Raw genomic sequence first — 19,921 nt, 5'->3', positions numbered from 1 at the left:
CCCGCGGGGCTGTGTGCCGGGTCTGTCACCCGCGGGGCTGTGTGCCGGGTCTGTCACCCGCGGGGCTGTGTGCCCGGCCCGTGTCACCCGCGGGGCTGTGTGCCGGGCCCGTGTCACCCGCGGGGCTGTGTGCCGGGCCCGTGTCACCCGCGGGGCTGTGTGCCGGGTCTGTCACCCGCGGGGCTGTGTGCCGGGTCTGTCACCCGCGGGGCTGTGTGCCCGGCCCGTGTCACCCGCGGGGCTGTGTGCCGGGTCTGTCACCCGCGGGGCTGTGTGCCGGGTCTGTCACCCGCGGGGCTGTGTGCCGGGCCCGTGTCGCCTGCGGGGCTGTGTGCCGGGCCCGTGTCGCCCGCGGGGCTGTGTGCCGGGTCTGTCACCCGCGGGGCTGTGTGCCGGGTCTGTCACCCGCGGGGCTGTGTGCCCGGCCCGTGTCGCCCGCGGGGCTGTGTGCCGGGTCTGTCACCCGCGGGGCTGTGTGCCGGGTCTGTCACCCGCGGGGCTGTGTGCCCGGCCCGTGTCGCCCGCGGGGCTGTGTGCCGGGTCTGTCACCCGCGGGGCTGTGTGCCCGGCCCGTGTCGCCCGCGGGGCTGTGTGCCGGACCCGGCGGGACGGGCGGGCGGGCGGAGCCGTTGGGCGGGGCGGGCCGGCCATGGCGACGGCCGGGGACCTCTACGGTGCGTGGGGCCGGGGCGGCCGGGCCCCAGCGGCGCCCGCGGGCGGGGCCGGCTCCTTCGCCGAACGCCGGCCCCGGCCGCTCTGGGCTCGGGCAGGGAGGGCTCCCGGGCACGGTGGGCTGGCTGGCGCAGGCAGGTCCCGAGGGCCGCAGCGGGGACTGCGGAATGCCGGCCCCGTTTCATGGCCGTCGCTGCCGTGAGGGCACGCGGCTGCACGCGTTTTCCTATCATCCCGGATCCCCCACCCCCCGGCTGTGTTGTATTGGCACCGAGTCCCAGTTTAACACAGCTGCTGTTCCCCCGAGGCCCTGAAAATCTCCCCTGGAAGCTGCTGGAAGCAGTCATAAGGGGTGGCTGCACTGAGTCAGGTGGGAGCCCGCAGGCCGGTGAGCACTGGTGCTGGTGCCAGGACGAGGATGTGGTGGGGGCTGCTCTGTCCTGCAGCCTTGGGAGCTGCCAGCATCCCCCCTCAGGAGCAACCACTGGAGAGGAAGGTACCAGGGAAAAACAATACAAACATCTGCTGAGCAGCTATCCTGAGGAGATGCACAAACTTCATCTGCCATATGATTATTGCACGCTGAAGAGCTAGCAGCCCAGGCTCCAGGTGTTATCAAGCTTTTAAATTCACCTATTCTTGTCTTTGCAGTGTCATCTTATATGCCTTACACATGTGCATGCCCACCCAGCAGGTAAGCCCTCCCCTCCTGGCTGGGTGTTCAGGCCAATGCCCCGTGTCTCTTAGGAGGGCTCAGTCGGGGATTTACACCAAGCAGTGAGTCAATAATGTGATAAAGACTTGAGAGGAAATGATGCCTGGTTTTGCCCTTACCACAGCTTCTGAAAAACATCTGAAGCTTTCAAAACGGAAGCAGTGACTCTTTGCTTTAGAAGGAATTGATCTCAAAAGGAGTTGATCTCCCTTAAGCAGTGAGCCTGTGAATGCTCAGGCAGTGGAGGGGAGGTGTTTCTGTGTTGGCTGAAGCAAGGCCTCATTTTCCTTGCTGGGAAGCATGAGCAGGCCCTACCAACAAAGGCTCCATCAGGACTGTCTTGTCAGTGAGGTGGTTTAACCCCTTCAAGTTGCAGAGCTGCTGTAGGTACATCCTGAGTGAGGGTGCCTGTGTGTCTAGAGCTTGTGCCACGATAAATGTAATCTTTCTTTTTGTAATTGGAAAAAGAACAAAAAAAAAAAAGATGGTCAAGTGAGTTGGGAGACTGAGCTGAATGCATGTGTGACTCGTTCCTTGGCTGGATCATGATGCAAGCTTTGCACAGCAGTGTGGGGCACTAGGGCCATGTGCACGTTGTGCTAGATTTGGCTGTGACTGTGTGCTGAGTGCCAGCGGCTGAGGAAAGCCAATGAGCCTGCTTGCAGAGATGGTGCCAGCTCTGCAACACAGCTAGGCAGGGGGAGATCTCTGTGTGCTAATCCTTCACCCCCTTGCACCTTTGCAAGGAAAACCCTCTGGGGTCCTGCTTGGGAATACAGAACTTAAACTGGGTTGTGGCTTCTTAAATGATGTCTGCCTTCCTGACTGTGTCCTGTCTTGAACTGGTGGCAGGGGGCCAAAGTCCTACAGGCTGTTGCCTCTGTGGGATCTCAGCAGGAGCTGTGTTTGCAGCGCTGTGGCCCAAGTTAGGCGTGACAGGCATCTCGTGCAGTGACGATGCTGTAACAGCAGCCTGCCATTTCAGGGATCTCTGTGGTGCTGAGCTCTCTAACAAGCATTTGCCAGGGCTTTGCATCTCACTAGCAGTATTAGCTCCGTCAGAGAAACCACAAGCTGTTCCCCAAAGCACAGCTTGTTTTCTATTGGCAAGTATGTATCTCTGCTGGTGTCCTAGCTCTTCTCTAGCACCATGCTGCCGCATTGCCAGGTGATATGGAGCAGGGAAACAATGCCCCAGGCTTCCACCTTCTGTGCATTTTCCATGGTGGGGCACTTGCACAGCTGGCTGTGGGTGGGCACTCGTAGCCCCAGTGGGTGGGTATGGGCTTGGTCTGTGACATCAAGGAGTTGTGTAATACACTTGTGGCACTGGATCATCTTGTTCTTCTCTCTGTGCCAAGGCTCATAAAGTTCAGTCACTTCCCAGTCACTGGGATTTCAGGCCTCAGCAGTGATACCTGATCTTCCTGAAAGGTTTTGATCTGTTACATATTCAGTTAAAACATTTCCAGAGCTGCTCCTAGGGCAGAGACCATGTATGTTCCTGTGTCTCTATAGCATCTAGGACCTCTGTGATAAATGGACTGAAATAAAATGTGCTCCTAAAGCCATGTGGGAACACAGTGCTGTCGTCATGGTGCCTTTTAGTAAACTACAAGTGGTGATAACAGGTGTTTATTCATCTGGCCTACCATCAGCTGGGAGATCATCCCTCTTGTACCTGTTTCATGGTATGTTATTGACCAGAAAAGTTCCTTCCCACTCTTCTAGCTATCAGTGGAGGCAGAATTACAAATTTGTGTCTCTGCAGTCCAAGAGAAAACACAAAAATTCATGGGCTGGTGAGTTTGCCAGATTAAATGGATGGCAAATACTTGAAGAGAGAGGTCCTTCAACACACTCTCTCAAAGGAATGGAGGCAAAAGCACAGGGGTTTGAGAGTGTTTATATGGCTTTGAGTACAGCAATAGTTTCTTTATGCTTTGTTGCTTTAACTGTATGGTTAATGGCATATTTGTCCTTTTCTCAATTTTGGCAGGATACATGTACTTGCAGAACCCAAGCCACTATATTGTGAAAGCAGTCCCACGTAAGTAGGTGCTCAAACAGTGCTTGCTCAAGGGCTGGGCACAGACGGGGCTCAGCTGGAGCAGACCCTTGGCCACTGTCTTGGTATTCCTTTCCTGTCTGTCCCTAGAAAAGCAGACTGAGATGTTCCATACTTGAAGAGGTCCCTTCAATTTTCTCTCCAAAGTTCTCAGTCAATAACCTGGGCTTGACCCGAGCCTTGCCTTTGTTGCCCCATCTGATCTGAGCTGCCCAACTGAGATGTTGTGGGGTGGGATGGTGTGTGGTGCGAGGTGACCGGATCATGGGAGCCAGGCTGCTCTGTCCTGGAGGATACAGCCCTTTAGAAACAGAGTTGCTGTCTGTGCAATCTGATCAAACTACAGCTTGGCAAGCCAGGGCAACAGTCTCTTGATAACATCTCTTCTCTGTTATCTCTGTGGGTCTCAAAAAAAGGCTTCACAAACCGATTGCCCTGTCCTGACTACTTTGGCACCCTCTCCCACCATGGCCTCTTAGTGAGGGATGAGCAATGCCAAATTTGCCCTGGGCACAGGAGAGTAACCACTAACCTGCTGTAAAACCTCACCCACTTTCCATGGCACACCCTGACTGTAACATTATTGCTATTTTTACTGTCATACCTGTGGTATAGTTAGGTGGTAATGGTGAGGCAAAAGAAATGCAATGATGAAACTCCCTCAGGGGTTTCAGAGATGTAATGAAATGACCCTTTCTGCACATCCACTGGTAACTAGAATCAGACCTATCATTTTAAGACTATTTTCTTTTTTAGTTGACAGCCACCAGCAGGAGAGTATTGGGAAATTTGATGCCACAGAATGTGAATGCTCAGGGGGTGGTACTGGCAGTTTGCAGGTGTGGGGAGCATAGAGGGGGTGTGTGTGGGGGGGTGTGTGTGTTCCATCTTAGGCAGGGAAAGATAGCCCGAGCAAACACATTTCACACTTGTGCGTGTTACTAAAATTTCACAACCTTGCTGTTCCTGCTAGGCTTGTATGGGGAAACCAAGAGACGATATGGACTGTCTCAGGGGGTGCTTTGACAGCTCGACCATCTGCAAGAGTATTGTATCTGTCCAGGCCCAAGAAAGATTTTAGCAAGTACCAGCACAGGTCAGTGATGTGGTAGCACCTCCTGGGGAAGGAGGTAGCTCAGAATGTGTTCTCTAGGGGTCATACTGGCTACCAGGGAGAGGGGAGATGCCATCTCCTCTCCTGAAGAGGCTGCCCTGCAGGTAGCTCCATGGCACTGAAACTCACCAGGCTGTTCTGTGCTCAGAACAGGGGCTGTCTGAAGCAGGAAAGAAAGTTCTATGGGAGCATAGTCACCCTGACTATTTGACTTCCAAAATGGGGAGGAACTGGGGAGTGCTAAATTTTGGTGCCCTTTTATTTCCTCATACCCACTTCTCAGCTGTGAGAGGGACTTCTGCAACACATAGTTGCTGGTCTGATTAGAGCTCTGGGTTCCCATCAGCTGCCCTAGGAGCTTGTCTTGATCTCAGTCTCCAAGCACAAGGGAGCATATTCCCCTGTTGTAATAAAAATACCCATCCAACAGCTGTACTTTAGTTTGAATTAGACATCATGTGCATGCATGCCTTCCTTGATGGAATGTGAGTAGAGAGGAACTGTCAGAGGAACTGTGTCTAGAGTGTTCCCTGCCCCATTGAGGCTGATGCCGCCCAGCCAAGCACCTGGACACAGTTAATGATCCCCTGCATCCTCTTGGAGTCTGACCTAAATCTTTAAGATAAGGTTAGGAACAGAGAAATCTTGCAGTGTTTTGATTCTGGAGAGAATCCAGGTCTCTTGTCTTGAGTTAAATCTCTGCTGTAACTGCATGATGAAAAACTAGACCATGTTTTGGAATTGGAATGAAAAATGGTGTAAAAAGTATAAATGACAGTGGTGCTGCATTACATGAAGCAAGTCATCTGTAGCTCTGCTGGAGGAGATGAAGCTCTTTTGGAGTCAGAATAGTGGTTGCCAGTCTGTTAGAAGTCCTAGCAAATGAGAATGGAGATGAAACTGTGTTACACTCTGGGCTTTCCTCTACCTGGAGGGATTTCAAGGCATGCATGTCTGTAATTTTCTCCCCTTTGCCACTGTCACCAGTTATGGGCTCTCATTCTCCTCGGAGCTCCTCGTGCTAAAGGTGTCCATATGACAGCCCTTCCTGCCTTTCTGCTTACCTCTGCTTGCTCCTTCTCTGGTGATGACAGGCATATTCCAACAGTTACATTTGACTGAAGCTGGATGAACAAGGCATTAGGGGAGACACCAAGGTGAAAGGAGCTACAAGGACACAAGGCCATTGTAACAGAGAGGTTTCTAAATTGGCAGAGCTGACCAACAGAAGTGCTGCCAGATGTTATGGGGCAGCCTCTTTAAATGGTCCTGGAAAAGCCTAGACTTTGAAAGCAATGCACTGAGGGTACTTAAAAGAGGACTCTTCAGATGCAAACAGCATTTAAAGTGAGGAAATCTCAGGTGTAAATGCATATTTGTTCATGGCTTTTCTGTGTGCACAAGTGCCAGCTTTTGTACATGCAGCAGGCATGGATGTTTAACCAGACTTAGGTTACCATCTGCCAGGATCATGTTCTCTGTCAGTTGCCTTTTGCAAGCTCTTCTGTGCTGTTCCTCAAAATCTTTATTTCTGTACATGTGCAGATCAGTGATCGGTGGGCGTGCCCTGCTAACAAAATATGGCTACCCTTCTGAACGGCTGCTGAGGTTGGCTGAACCTAAAAAATTCCTGCCTGCTTTCCTGGAGAAAAGGTGAGAGACTAGAAAGCCTGTAGGGTGCTATAAGTAGAGCCTTGGGCCTTGTAGCATCAGTGCATCTTCAAAGTAATAAATGCAGGAACAGATGATGGGTAAACAGAGGGCGAAATACAGAGCAGGGTTTCTGCTGGGATTAGAACTTCTGGATTCTCCCATGGGATGAGTTCTATACTGGAAATAGCTGCAAGACAAAGCTGCCTTCTACTGCAGCAAATGTGAGGCTTAGACATCGCAGCTGCAGCCAGAGTGGGGAACATCTGTGGCTGGCAGTGCCATGACTCTCTGCTTCCAGAGCCCGCGAGTCCCCCGAGTGGCCTGTGTCCCTGGCTGCACAGAACTATAATCCCTCCAAGCGGATACTGGAGCTTGCCCAGCCGAAGGGGCTGCACCCAGACTTCGTGCCACCCAGAGAGGTGAGGAGGAGGTTGAGTGAGGTTTGGAGGCTACAGGGATGCAGCAAACTGTCCTGAGTTTTTAGACCCCTGTATCGCACCCTTGGATGTGCCAGTGTGTGGAGGGGAGAAGCTGTCTGGTTCTGCTGGGGTTCATGACACTTGGAGAAACTGCGTTTTCAGAGAAGAATGTTGTCTTTGCAAATCTCCTGCTGGGAGACAAAAATCAGGAGAGCCAAGGGAGGCATCTGGGCTGCATCCTCTGATAAAGCAGCCTGGGAGAGTGGAGAAAACTGATGGAAATGGCATGTTTAGCTCTTAGGGAGTAGTCACGTATGTAGTTGGGCAGCTGTGCTCCTATCTCAGTACACAGGGGGCATAAGATTGCAAATACTATGTGTATTTTAACTACATTTTACCAGAAGCCTAATTTATATTTCTCAGCTTGCTCCTTTTAGGTGGATCATTGCTTTGGCAGGGGTGAAAGGACTTGGAGCAATCTCAGATGACACTCTTTTCCGTGGCAAAGGCTAGGTTTTCTGCATACAGCCTCTGGGGCTGTGAAATGGAAGACTGGGCTGGAGCAGGACAGGGCAACAGTAACCCTGTGAAAAATTTTGGAAGAAGTCCCCTACTGGAGAAGTAATCCCATTTTCTGTAGGAATGCAGTTAACTGTACCACAGATTTACCCTGACATCTGAGTGTCTCTCCTTAGCAGGGAAGTTATTTGATTCAGCCAGGAAGATGAATATGAAAAACATGGAAGAAATTTCTTTGCACTTTTACCTGGCTACACAGGCTCTCATTACAGGAGCTCCCCTCCAGGGTCTGAGTGGGCAACAGCTGGGGAATCCTTGTAGCACCAAAATTACTTAATAGTTCAAGTGAAAGAAAAATAATGGATTCTGGAAAATTAAGAGTGACCATGTCTGCAGAAGAAGGGTGCTGGGGTGCTCATCCTTGTGGAGAGGGTGCATGTCCCTGTGGGCTGCTGTACAAGCTCTGTGTCTGCACATCCCTGCCCCATTCTGGACCCATGCAGGTGCCAGCACAGATTTCCAGCTTTGCAATCAAGGCCAGTGCATCGGCACGTATCCAGAAACTCGCAGAGCCCTTGGTCAAGGAGCTGACCTGCTGCACTAGGCACAATGCACCTGGTTCTGTCATCTCGATGGTAAGGCAGCATCACCCCGGACCAGAGGAAAGGGCACAGGTGCTCAGTCGCTTGTGGCTCTCTTCATCCAGCCCTGGATGTGCTGCTCTCCATGAGGCTGGCGTAGCTGTTTCCTGGGCTGGAAAGCAGGACTTGTGCTCCATTCAGAGTATGAACTGAATCCCAGTACAGATCCCCAGAGAACGGCAGAGCTGTGCCTAGCCTGCACTTGTGGGGACGGGGAAAGGTGGACAGGTGCCTAACTGGGATCTCCAGTGCTGGGGGTGGGTTGGACAAAGGGCTGTGAGTAATAGGAGGCTGGAGGGCAGGTTGTGGGACTGGCCAGGCACTGATTTCGCCTTCTACAGTTTGTCTGGTGCCAAACACAGCTGAGGACAGGACTGTGTCCCATCTGCATGTGGTCAGTGACTGAACCTGGTAACACTGAGCTGGTTGCAGGCTGAGCACCCTTGAGTGCTAGGACCTTCAGGACCTTCCTCCACATTCTTCCCCAGGTTTCCAGGTCGCCTCGGAAGGTAGTTGCGAGCCCTCGGACCATTGAGCTGGCTAAGCCAAGACAACTCCCCTCTAACTTCAAGCCCCCGCGAGATGCTGAGTGGCCTGTGTCCGAGGCTGCCAAGCGCGCAGTGGCTACACCAAGGCTCTTGGAACTGTCCCAGCCTACCTCAAGGTAGGTACTGCTTCCCTGTCACGGGGAAACAATCAGCTGCCAGTCCATTTTCTGTGGCTCGTGTCACCTTGGTCATTTGTGTTTGGCCAGAGAGATTAGGCCAAGATTAGGAAGTGCTCTTCCACTTCCAAAATGCATGAGTTTTATATGTCTGGATGTGTTAATGCTACATGGATTGAGGTTTAAAAAGTACTTTTGAGGTAGAAGGAGAGTCAAAAGAGAAGAAAACAGGAACTTTCTAATTCCAGCAGGAATTACTGGTTAGGACTTATTAATTCCAATTATAAAAAGCAACCAACTGGCAAAGGGCAGGGAGTAATACATTCATGTTGCATGTTGCAGCTGATCTCAGCCCAGTCTGCAGGAAGTGCTGGGGAGGATGTTTCACAGAGGGTGAGGGCATGCCTGGCTATAGCAGCTGTGAGAGATAGCTCTCCGCTGATGAGAGCAGTGGAGGTGTGATGCCTTTTGTCCTCCCTCAGGAGGGAGGGGCAGGTTTAGGTGGAGGTGTGGGAGCTGGCAAGTAGCTGACAGCTGGACTTGCTCCAGTCAGGACTGACCATCCCTCTCTCCTCCAGATTTCGTATGGGCTTGACTGCCCTCAACCCAGATGCATTCAGAGTGAAGGAGGCTGCTTTGAAGGCTGTGTGTTCTCAGCGGCTCCATGAACTAGCTCAACCAGTTCGGCGCTAATCTCCCTCAGAAAATCTCCTGCCATCTGCCCTTGGAACATCATCCCTTGGAAACATCACTCTCTCCAGGCTGTGCTGTGGCTGGAAAATCTCCTTGAACACAGCACAGAGGCAGCACTCAGCAGGAACACTTTCAAATAAAACCATCATTCCTTAAGAATAGTCATCAGGGAAAATTAACAGAATTCAACCTAATGTGGGAAGACTCTCTCGCTAGGATGGGTTATGTCTGGAGTTTCTCTCTTGATTGTTTTGCTGCAATAGTTTAAGAAATAATGAAACAACTGCTGGGGGAAGGCAACACAGGAACTGTCCTTTCACACAGAGAAGTGTGGCAAACCAAATCCAAGAGCATGCAGTAAGTTGATGCAACACAACTCCTAAATTAGGGTTTAAATTTTTTTTCTAAAGTTGAAACATCAAAAGTTTTGTGCTGTGGCTGAAGTAGAAATACAAAAGGCTGCAAAGTATGTTGACTTGGCTTGGATCTGGGACCTGTTTTCTCAAATGCCTGGAAAACAGGCAGATCCAGTTATGTAGGTGGGTTAAAGCTGTGTGGTTCAGATACTCAGCTGTGTGACCCTGGGCAAAATGAAAGAGTTCTGCACTGGGATTTTTGGAGCCTAACTCAGAAAAAGCAAAGTTCCCCTCAGTGTAAGAGAGAAGGCAAGTTGCAAAGGCTAAGCAGAAAATAAGTATTGATGCCTGAGTCTGCAGAGCAAATCCTGAGCTCTAGTCGGGTCTGTGGGTGAGTCAGTTTGGCAGCTGGATTGCAGGGGAACAACAGCCTGTGCGGGGCATGACATAAGGGAGAATGCTTTTTATCTGCTTCCTGCAAGGTCAGTGTGTTTTGCACTGGCTGCCCAACCACTGGCGACAGGCTGGAGATACTGAGGCAAGAGAGATGCTCACCAGTAAGAGACAAAAGCCACAAATGAAAGCATATGGCAGTTTCAGAGCCAATGTATTTTAATCTTTCGTGTGTTAAGCTGATTCTCCTTCCAAAGGAGTAGACACAGGCGACCACAGACCAGAAGGGGATTAATCAGAGCATCCATTAATTGATTCAGTAATCCACTAAGCAGAAGACTTCTGAAGCCTTTTGAACAAGGTAAGGTCACTGGGCAATTGTGCTGGTTATTTTTAGACCAGGCGATGTCCTGTGCCAGGACGGATGAGGGTTTGGACTGAGTGCAAGAGCCCCAGTGCAACTGCATTCCTCAGGCCTGAGAATGGCCAGGAGGAGACTGGAGTCTCCCCCTAAAGCCCCCATGCTGTGGAGGAACCCCAGCACCATCAGCCTGTGCCACCCTGTAGATTAGGAGGTACGTGGGGCTGTGTGAGCTGCCGTGCAAGGAGCCACGGCTGCCCATGGCTGTCCCTGTGGCAAAGGGGAAACCCACTGTGCCCACTGAAGCTGCCTGGGAGAAATGTTGCCCTTCCATAGGACGGAGTCAGCCTCCTGTCATGGGGGCAGGGAGCACAAGCAGGGACATAACACACCTTCTCTCATCAAAAAAGTTGGGTTTTTATTACTGCACTGGGGAGAAGCCCAGAACAACCCACAAGTTCTTTCTCTTTGGTGACCTCTAACAGAAAGGTAAAAAAGGCATTCAAGGGGTGCTTGGTTTGGTCTGATTATGGTGTAGGCAGTTGGTTTGCCAGTATGTAGAGCTGATTCAGACATGTTGTGCCAAACCAGATCACCTGAACAACACATGTGGTTTTCCAGATGCCTTACTCGCTGTATGATCTGTACCTTAAAGCTAGCACACATACTTTGCCTCTGGGGATTGTAAGGAAAATGAATCTTTATTTTTTCGTTCTATATTTGAACATATATCATGGCAAATTTTCTGCAAGCCTGGGACAAGGGCATGAAATTGCCTTTTCTTGTGCTGCTGCTGTTAATGGGTTGGAATCACTAGATAGGTTATCAGCCATCAAAAGTTGTAGACACACACACACACATATATAGTTTTTTTCTGGTTATGTACATGTTAAATAAAATTTATGTTAAATAGCAGAGTATTACTTTGTATCGCAAAACCTACTGCAACAGAAGAACCCCAAGAAAACCCACTCTGACGACCTTCACCATCGCTTACAAGAGGCAAGGCGATTGGAGCAATATCCTCTAGTCCCTGACAGACCCACTTTCTGAGGGCAGCCCTTCAGACTTCCTCCACTCCGCCAGGCGCTGCTTGAACCATTTCTGGAAAGAAAGAACAAAGCAGAGTGCACAGGGCTGAGCGAAGCCTCTGAATAACTTTGCTAAAGGTGCAGATGTCAGCACGTGGGACGAGGTGAGGGGAACTCATGGTGCTGCTGCCTTGTAGCAAGGTGGTGTTCCCAGGCAGTACAGGCACCCGGGATGGTCACTCCTGACCAAATGGTCTTGTGACCCATGTGTGCACCTCTTTCAAACTCATTTCTCTAGCTCACTTCAGACCTTGACAGCATGGGTGAATCCTTTTTTTATTCCTGTGAATCCAGGTTTTTCTTGCAGAGTAAGAGACTGGCTAAGGAGCTGGATGGTGTCTGTGTAAATGACTGGAGAAGTGAAACAATCACTTGCAGGTCCAGAACTGACAGGAATCAAAAGCTCACGTGTTTCAGAAAGCATGAGAGGTACAGCACATGGGCTCTCAACAAATTTAAGAACAAATCTATTTTTAAAATTGTTTAAAAAATGTCTTAGTGTTCAGGCAATGTGCACATCTATGTTAGCAGTAACTTAGCACTACATGTGTTGTAACTTAGCATCTGGAAGCCCATTCCAAGAGTTGCTGATCCCCTTGAAGGCAGCCACAATTTAAAATATTAGATAAAATGTATCTGGTTAAAGCTACACTACCTAAGAAGAAAAGTAAGAAAAGAAATACAACTAATATGCCGGAAGCACAGCTCAGCCTTTTGTTTGGCAATGTGCCTGTGATTCCTTTTGTTGCAGCTCATTTTGTTGCTATATTTGTTCATGGTTATTTTTGAAGCTATTATGGTCTGTAATGAGCACCACGGTGCTCTCTGCAAGTGTCTCTCACACTCACACTGCCTTTGACCACATCCAGTCATACAATGGACAGCCTAGCCTGCTCCCAAAAATTTCACTTTCTGTCCTAAACCATAATGTCCTCTTTGCATCTTATTGTTACTGAATTTTTTATTAAACGGCTGCTATTTCTAGATGATAAAGCACTCCGGATGTCAGGGGTGATCATTCCCTGTGTTTTACACAATGCAGGTACTTTTCAGATCACCACTCCAATCTTGATCCTGTCCCTAACATGACCTTCATCTCCAGTTCTCTAGGAGCACTCTAGATTAGTGGAGAAAGATAGCTATCAGGGAATATTTTAAGACATCTACAGAGGTGCTCTGGGCATATATGGCCCTGTGTTTACAAGTTGCTGTAGGGAAAAAGGAAGAGAGCCATTTCTATGGAGAAAAAGGGATTTTAGGGGTACTGCCTCCCTGCTGCCTCAAACAGCCAGTGATTGATACCTGCCTGTCACCAAAGCACAGTCCACTCCACCTGAGGATTATCAGTGCAATGGATGCTGTTCCAGCATCTTTCCCTGGGACAGGCTAAATGCTGACATTGCCAGCTCTGCTTTTATACCCCTTTGGCTTTGCAGAGGGAGAGCCAGGCTTGGCAGCTCTCAGCAGCAGTTTGCTAACTTTCCAGTGGCTTGGATTTCCTTTCTATACCCATAAATGCTGCCATGGGTCTAGTAAACACCTACATCACAATGAGCTGCACTGCCACCTGAAGGAACTGGGAAGAAGCCGTTTGCGTCTGAAGCCCGAAGGTAGCCAGCTGGAGCACAGGGCTTGGTGGAATTCCCAGACAGTGGCAGCCTGTCCCTGTGGAGGGGTATTTGGAGGCCTCTGTGTCTCCTGGAGAGGCTGACAGACTTGCCTGACATCTGGGCTTAGGGATACTGAGGCAGAGGGTGCACAGCCTGAGCATGTCCCACAGGACATCCTGCAGGAATTGCATCTATATATTTTAAAATGACAGTAGTTTCTTCAGACCTTAAAACCAGCGGCAGTTTGTGCACCCCAAGACTATCAGAAATGGTTTGGAAGAACAGCATGCATGGGTTGTACATTCAGGAGCAGAAACATGCAGAGTGCAGGAAGTATGTGGGATACAGGGAGGTGCTGTGTTGCATTAGAGCTCTGTGGGTGCAGTTGGGGGTTGCAGAGGTGCAGAAGAGACTTGTGGGTGCAGTGAGGAGTGTGCAGGGTGGTGCAGGGAGTGCAAGCAGAGAGCACACAGGGCACAGAGGAGTACAGGCAGTGTGGGGGGAGCATGAGAAGGACAGAGGCTGCTGTAGGAAGTCTGCGCGGGGGACAGACGGGTGCAGGTGTACAATAGAGAGACCAGGATAGGACAGGCAGGAGATGTGGGGCACAGAGGCACGCGGGGGGAGTGGGGCTGGTGTCAGAGGCGGGATGAGGGGCGAACACTCACCAGAGTCTGCTCCTCGGAGAGCCCGGTCTCAGCAGCGATGAGGCACAGTGTGGTGGGGTCAGGATGCTTATTCACCTTGCAGAATTGGTACTCCAGGATCTCCAGCTGCTCCTCAGTGGGAATCACTGGCTTTTCCATGGCCATCTCCTCCTGGGGCAGGGCTATAGGGCCAGGCACTGTGGAGATGGTCTGGTGTCATTGCTCAAGCTGGGAGTGGCCACACTTGCTGAGCCCCATATTTGCCATCCTTGTCCCCACCAACCTCCCCACCCTGCCCCGGCTGTGGCCTCTGGCTACAGCAGGGCTCAACTCCCTTCCCAAAGACATGCCAGGGAGCTCAGCTGGGAGCACTAGCCCCCCAGCAACTCCTGTCTCAGTTTCCTCACTGCAGTGACCACACAGCAGCAGTGCCCAGCGCTGAGCTGTCTCACCATCCTCAGCTGGCAGGAAGCTGCAGGCTGCTCAGCACTCCCCTGGTGCTGTATTTATAGCCAGTGTGACTCCCATGGGAACGATTCCTGTTTACAGCCGTATTTAGGCCTGGGCGTCACTTAGGAGTGATGTCATGGCAATGGGCATGTTCAGGGGGTTAATTTAAAGATATTAGCTAAAAACCATTATTTATCCTCTGGGTGAAGGGACAATATCTGACATCTAACCTAGTGTGTTGTTGTTTTTTTTCCCTGCTTCCCAATGATCAGGCAAGTTTGCGCAAAGGAATGACAAAATAGAGCATACAAGATCTTCTGGGAGTGTGATCTTCGACCCAGGAACCACCCTATTTCTCCTCCTCAGGATCAGTGTCCTGGTCCTTCTCTTACCGGTCTGTCTGGACATCACACAATGCTGGCCATTAGATGATGAGCTGCAGTGTTTTAAGTAATATTTAATGTTATCACACATGGGCATAAACAGTCCTGTTGTTCCTGAGCATCACTGAGCTGGTTGGTTGGTTGGGTTTTGGTGTATAAGTGCTGAAATCCTTGAGAACTGTACCAGTGTGCGTTTGTTGCTCAAGCACTTGCTGCCTCTGATTGGGGTCAGTCCTAGGTGCTCCCAGCAACGGACTGGCAACAGAGCTTCTTGGCGGCACCAGGAAGCCCATGTTTTCCTCCAGAGTAATATTGGTCCCACTTGTGCTTAGCATAATCTCTGGAAGATTTGGCCCAAAAGAACAAGAAAAACAAGTGTTTGGCTAAGTTCCACACCTCTCTTCTGCTGGGCTCCTGGTTTGCCTCCACATGGCAGGGGGTTGAGCTTGCTAATTCAGTCAGCTAAAACACGAGGCTCTGCCCCCACACAGCATGTACAAGTCCCTTGATGCTGAATCACTGTGGTGTTTTTGAAACCAAGCTGTGGCAGGGGAGGAGCTGGTTGCAAAAATGTGGCCTTTCTTGATCTGCTCTTCTGCTGTCCCAATTGCCTGGCCAATATCTATCAGGTTGGCTGGTTGGTGTTGCTGGCTCTCCAGTGCTGCCAGGAGCTCTTGGCCCTTCTTGGGACTCCTGTGGGCCACCTGCTGCAGAGCTGCTCCACCTCCACATTGCAGTCCAGCATTTCCTTCCCTTTGGGTCTGGGGTATAATGCTGGAACATCCATCCTGCTGCACTCCTACTGCGTTCGTTTAAACCCAACTGCTTTCTTGGCTGACTGATAACTCACCTTTAGGTACCCTGGGGTATTGAATGCCCCAGGGCTTTCACTTGCTGATGGAACTGCTAGGATGGAGCTCAGCTTCAGAACTGTCTTGCAGCTTGTGAAGAGCCAGGCACAGTGAGAGGCTGGAGAGATCCTCTTCTTTGAACTTTACCTCATAAAGCAAAGATCCCCCAGAGCCTCCTCTGCAGAAAGTGCTTTGACTAATAAAAGAATCCTTTGGCATTTGAGTAGGGGTTTATAAATAGACCAGGGTTGGTTGTGAAACAGCCCACTCTGCTTCAGTCCCTTGGTAAGTACCAATTGTTACACAGTGGTTGCGTAACACTGAAGCAATCTGAGCGGGATGGAGTGCTGCTAGCCAGTATCATCCACCAGCCCTGGATGGACTGAGGAAAGACCATCCTTAATCCCAGATCCTGCAAGCCAAGCTGGCCTTGTCTGAGGAGCGTTGCAGTTGCCTGGGTTTTTCTATGGTCAGCTCAGTTCAGAAGCATCCATATAGGAAGGGGGCAGTCATAATTCAATTCCTCATTCATGTGAGGTTGTAGGAATGCTGCTCACCTGCCTTAGATGTTTATAGACCTCCAGAAAAGATGCAGGGGTAGAAGGAGATCCCCTGGACTTGAGGTGCTGCTCTCCAGCACCGTGGCTGCCAGGTTCGCCATGAGGTCAAAATGCAGATGAGGCCAAGCTCAGGCCACAAGTCCTGCCTCTCCTTTTTTCAGCACACCACTAAGCCACCTGCCCTTCTCATATAAAGCCTAGCCACAAAGGGATCCCTCATCACCTCCAGATCATGCATCTAGCCCAGGCCACCAGCAGCAACATGCCTTGGCAGCTCATAAATCATTCTTTGCAGCCTGCCGCATTAATGTGCATTGATGTGTGTGCATGGATTTGCATAGGGAACACATGCTTCATCTTTCATGTTTTACCTGCACAGCTATTTCTGCTTCTGATTATCTCCAGATTTCTGAGGCATTTCCCCGTAGGACACAGTATCTTCTACCTGCTGGCAGCTCAGGGTGCCCCAGCATGTGGGATGTGATGCCTGATGGCTTTTCTTTGTGTCTCCTCTACCCCTGCTCTGGAAGGAGAACAGTTTTTACCTCTCAAGGTTGTGAGATGGGTTTCAGGTAAAGGCAAAAACCCTGGGGTTCCTGGAGGGCTTTGCAGGTCTCCCCACATCCTTCCACTACATCCTGGAGGCTTTCAGGAGCCACGTGACCCCTGTGCAGCATATGGCCTCTAGCACTTGGCACCTTCTGGGTGCTAAAAATTGGGGGTGTATGACATGACCTGAGGGCACCAGGAGTGCCTAAATGCCCTGACACCCTTTGAGACCACAAATCACCTGCCCGCTACTTAAATGGAGCATGCAGCCTGGCCTTCAGGCTGTCCATCATCTCTCCCCTGTACAGGAAAGGTGATTGTCTCACATTTCTTTAAGCCTGGTAGAAATATGGAGACTCATAGCTGTTTGGCTTAGCTGCTGAAAAGCACCACTTCTCACTGCTTTTTTCCTCTTAATTTTTAAAAAACATTAAAAAAAAAAAAAAAAAAAAAAAGGTTTTTCTATGCAAGGAATGTTAGCCATTGAGAAGGGCTGTGGGGCTGCAGTTGTCATTCGGCTGGGGTTTACTCACCCAGGCAGAAATGACAATGCCAGATGCACTGTCACAGGGAAACCACCACACCTGCCCTGTCCTAAGTGTCAAGCTAAAGACCCCTGGGGAATTCACTCTTGGCTCTGACTGTGTAGGCTTTAGGTGGAGCAATGTGAGAGCAGAAGCTAGCGAGTGGTTCAGCGGTTGCCTGGGCTGTGGGCAGCTCCAGCCAGCATTGCTATGTACACGACAGTACTTGGTGCTCTTAGTGTGGCTGATAGGGCATTAAAATGCACCTCCAGAGCCACTTTGGAGTGAGCAGACAAAAGGTAATGCCTGATGGACACAAGTTGCAACAAGAGAAAGTCTTATTATAAATATATAGTACTCTGCCCATGTCCTGTGGTTGGACCCAGCTCCCCAGAAACACCCTGGGGTTACTAGCAGGACTCCTATCTCTGGGCTGAAATGGAAGAGGACATCTTTCTGTCTCCCAGCATGCTTGCCCAGCATGGCTAGTGCAGTCAGCATTTACTATCCTGGCAGAAATCTGCCACTTTTCCAGAAAAGACATGACCTCTGTTTGCTCAGCTTTGCTTTTTTGAACAGTAGTCACAATAGCTGGCTGGCTGTGCAGCTTTCTAATGATTTACTGCACCCAAAGCCCCTAGAAATTTCTCTGAGCAGCAGCTCCTGCCAAGCTGATGGGGCTCCATAGCCTCTGCTGGGCTTCTTGACCCCTTTCCCAGGGCTCCCACTGTCAGGGCTGGGATGCAATTGGAGGCATCTGCATCTAGTTTTAGCTTACAGCTATTTCCTGCCACTGCAGGGATCAAAATAGCAGTTCTCAATGCAAACGAGCCCTCTTACCCTCCCTCGCTCGGCTGCAGAGCCATGTCCTGTCCTGAGCTTTGGTCAGCCTCCTGCTGTGGGGTGGCTGTGGATAACATCAGCCAGCATGGCGCACAGGATAAGGTGGGACAGAGGCTTTAAAAATAAACCGGGCCCTGCCACAAATAAGGAAAAAACACCTGTCATGCATCCTGTAAACTACCCGTCCAATCTTTTAGAAGATAATATCGGACAGGAACAAAGCAAACAGGAGCACAGCAGCTGCTGCAGCAGAGGTAGAGCCCCGTGGTGGCCCCTGCTTGGGGTCTCTCCTGCCTGGGTGCCCTTCTGCCTACCCCAAGCATGAGCTGGGTGCAGCTCCGACCTCCTCAGCATCAGCACTCACAGAGCAGCTCTTCCCTCCATCCCCCCCATCCCCATCTGCAAACCCACCCCAGCGCCCCCTGCTCCCTGTAAGCCTGTGCTTACCTGGAGCTGCCAGGGACCAGAAGCGTGTCAAACAAGAACCCCGCAGGTCCTTGGGTGACTGCTTAAGTATCTGCGTGTGTTTGACAGGCGGGGACCTGAAAAACCTGCCGCAAATCACAAGAGCTCCCGGGATCCACAGCCACTCTCTGGGCTGGTAATTCAGGTTTGGCTCCCGCTGCCTTTGGCAGGGCTCCGCGCGTGGTTGTGCAGCCGCGGGCTCTCGGTGGCCCGGCAGCCGTCGGGGCGCGTCCCACCACCTTCGGGGCCCCAGGACGCGGCCCCGGCCGGGGCTGCTTCCTGCGGGGGTACAGGAAAGGTACAGGCGGGGTGCGGCGGAAACTGCGCTTCGTACGGCGGAGCTCCGGCCGAGCCCGCCCGTCCGTCCCGGCGGGGCCGCGTCCCGCAGCGCCGCCGTAAGGAGCCCCGCTCCCGCCTTCGCCGAGGGAGCCCGGCAGCGCTCCGGGGCTGGATTCTCATCTCGCTTTAGTGTCTGGCAGATGAGGTGTCCGGGTTTAACATTCCTGAGTCTGCTGTCACTTTAGTCGGCCCAGTGATCCCGCCCGGCTGAATATAAGGGCAGGACTGGGTCCTGGATCTGTCCGGCTGCTGCAGCCCAAGTGCCCCCAGAGACACAGCCTGGCTGGGGATGGGGAGGAGAGCAGGGCGTCCTCCTCCGCCAAAGACCTCTCCTCGATTAAAATGCCCGGGAGCCTGCAGTTCCCAGTGGGGTGGTGTGGAAGCATCAGACACCAGCTCAAAAAGAGGCATCTTGTGGAGTGCAGTGCAGTGGGGAGGCGCTGATTTTTCTCTCACTTTACAGACAGCTGGAAGGGGATGCTGGAAAATCAGAAAGACTGAGAAAAGGGCTCATGAAAAATTGAGTACGGCTTGCAGTGGCTGAGATTATCTGCCAGAGCAAAACTCAAACTGGCACAGAATGCAAAAGCTATGGAAGCTGGCTGGAGCCAGAGGCAGGGAGCCCTGAGCCTGGGGAGAAGTGGCTGGACAAACCCAGGCAAGAAACCTGCCCTATGTTTAGTAGTGAGCCAAGACTGTCCTGAAGAGATTTTGTAATACTGGGGGAAACATGGGCCAAGGCAGGGGGATTGCAAAGAGATGTGTGCCGAAGGACAGGCAGACCTGTGCCAGTTTTCCTAGCAGGATGACACTGATCAAGCAAGATCGGGGATAGCTTCACTGCCTGATAAACCAAATGCTGCTGTTCAGTGGCTGCCAGGGAGGTTTTAGGGGGAAGACTTGATCCTGCATGCCTTGACCAGGCACTTGGCCAAAGGAATATGTCCTGTTTATCACTGGTGCTAAGCAACAGGAGCGCGGGTAGCAATGGGTGCGCACGAGCAGATTGGACGATGTCCTGGGGGCTGGCTCCAGCAGCGTGGCTGGGGGTATCAGGGTGCATTCAAGGAGGCTGGAGCAGACCCCTGTAGCAGGACTCAGCCTTGGATTTCAACCCCAGTGTGGGAAAGTCCAGGCAGAGGTCCCGACCTACATACTGACATGTCCTTGGAGCTCTCTGGGGTATTGCTACTTATCTGCCCGGTGTCTGTGCTCTGCTCTGGCATCTGTTCTTGGCCAGCCTTGGTGACAGGACAGATGGGAAAATATTCTGTTCCAGAAAGATTTTCCTATGTTTGTATGCTTTTTTCTTCCTTCCATGCATGTGCCCCAAGCATTGCA

The 19,921-nt window shown here is 51.3% G+C and overlaps 2 protein-coding genes across 6 annotated transcripts; one reads left to right on the top strand and one right to left on the bottom strand.

Moving 5' to 3' along the window:
- Window positions 1-632: 632 nt before the first annotated feature.
- LOC134564181 (sperm microtubule associated protein 2-like) lies at window positions 633-9,962 on the top strand. 3 transcript variants are annotated; one of them, XM_063422879.1, is made up of 9 exons: window positions 633-674; window positions 1,324-1,366; window positions 3,387-3,437; window positions 4,429-4,551; window positions 6,115-6,222; window positions 6,521-6,641; window positions 7,664-7,795; window positions 8,290-8,465; window positions 9,044-9,962. In XM_063422879.1, exons 1-9 carry the CDS (start codon window positions 650-652, stop codon window positions 9,156-9,158), a joined length of 894 nt encoding a protein of 297 aa, XP_063278949.1. In that variant the 5' UTR covers window positions 633-649; the 3' UTR covers window positions 9,159-9,962. The 3 variants fall into 3 exon arrangements, with proteins under 3 accessions (XP_063278949.1, XP_063278950.1, XP_063278951.1); XM_063422880.1 differs by lacking the exon at window positions 4,429-4,551; XM_063422881.1 differs by lacking the exon at window positions 7,664-7,795.
- Window positions 9,963-10,108: 146 nt separating this feature from the next.
- Window positions 10,109-18,634, bottom strand: HOPX (HOP homeobox). Of its 3 annotated transcripts, XM_063422882.1 has the most exons (4): window positions 18,224-18,361; window positions 16,232-16,383; window positions 13,638-13,813; window positions 10,109-11,372 (listed from the first exon to the last, which is right to left on the bottom strand). In XM_063422882.1, exons 3-4 carry the CDS (start codon window positions 13,779-13,781, stop codon window positions 11,295-11,297), a joined length of 222 nt encoding a protein of 73 aa, XP_063278952.1. In that variant the 5' UTR covers window positions 13,782-13,813; window positions 16,232-16,383; window positions 18,224-18,361; the 3' UTR covers window positions 10,109-11,294. The 3 variants fall into 3 exon arrangements, with proteins under 3 accessions (XP_063278952.1, XP_063278954.1, XP_063278953.1); XM_063422884.1 differs by lacking the exon at window positions 16,232-16,383 and having other exon boundaries at window positions 18,224-18,634; XM_063422883.1 differs by lacking the exons at window positions 16,232-16,383; window positions 18,224-18,361 and adding an exon at window positions 14,069-14,127.
- Between the last annotated feature and the right edge of the window lie 1,287 nt (window positions 18,635-19,921).

This window comes from Prinia subflava, chromosome Z (assembly GCF_021018805.1).
Source record: "Prinia subflava isolate CZ2003 ecotype Zambia chromosome Z, Cam_Psub_1.2, whole genome shotgun sequence".
Taxonomy (NCBI): Eukaryota; Metazoa; Chordata; class Aves; order Passeriformes; family Cisticolidae; genus Prinia; species Prinia subflava.
This window is presented reverse-complemented; position numbering and strand designations above follow the sequence as displayed.

Coding starts and splice junctions, on each gene's coding strand:
- LOC134564181 (XM_063422879.1), top strand. CDS start 650: ATGGCGACGGCCGGGGACCTCTACG. Junction 6,223..6,520: donor CCTGCTTTCCTGGAGAAAAG/GTGAGAGACTAG, acceptor CTCTGCTTCCAG/AGCCCGCGAGTCCCCCGAGT. Junction 6,642..7,663: donor ACTTCGTGCCACCCAGAGAG/GTGAGGAGGAGG, acceptor GGACCCATGCAG/GTGCCAGCACAGATTTCCAG.
- HOPX (XM_063422884.1), bottom strand. CDS start 13,781: ATGGCCATGGAAAAGCCAGTGATTCCCACTGAGGAGCAGCTGGAGATC. Junction 11,373..13,637: donor TCTCCGAGGAGCAGACTCTG/GTGAGTGTTCGC, acceptor CTTTCTTTCCAG/AAATGGTTCAAGCAGCGCCT.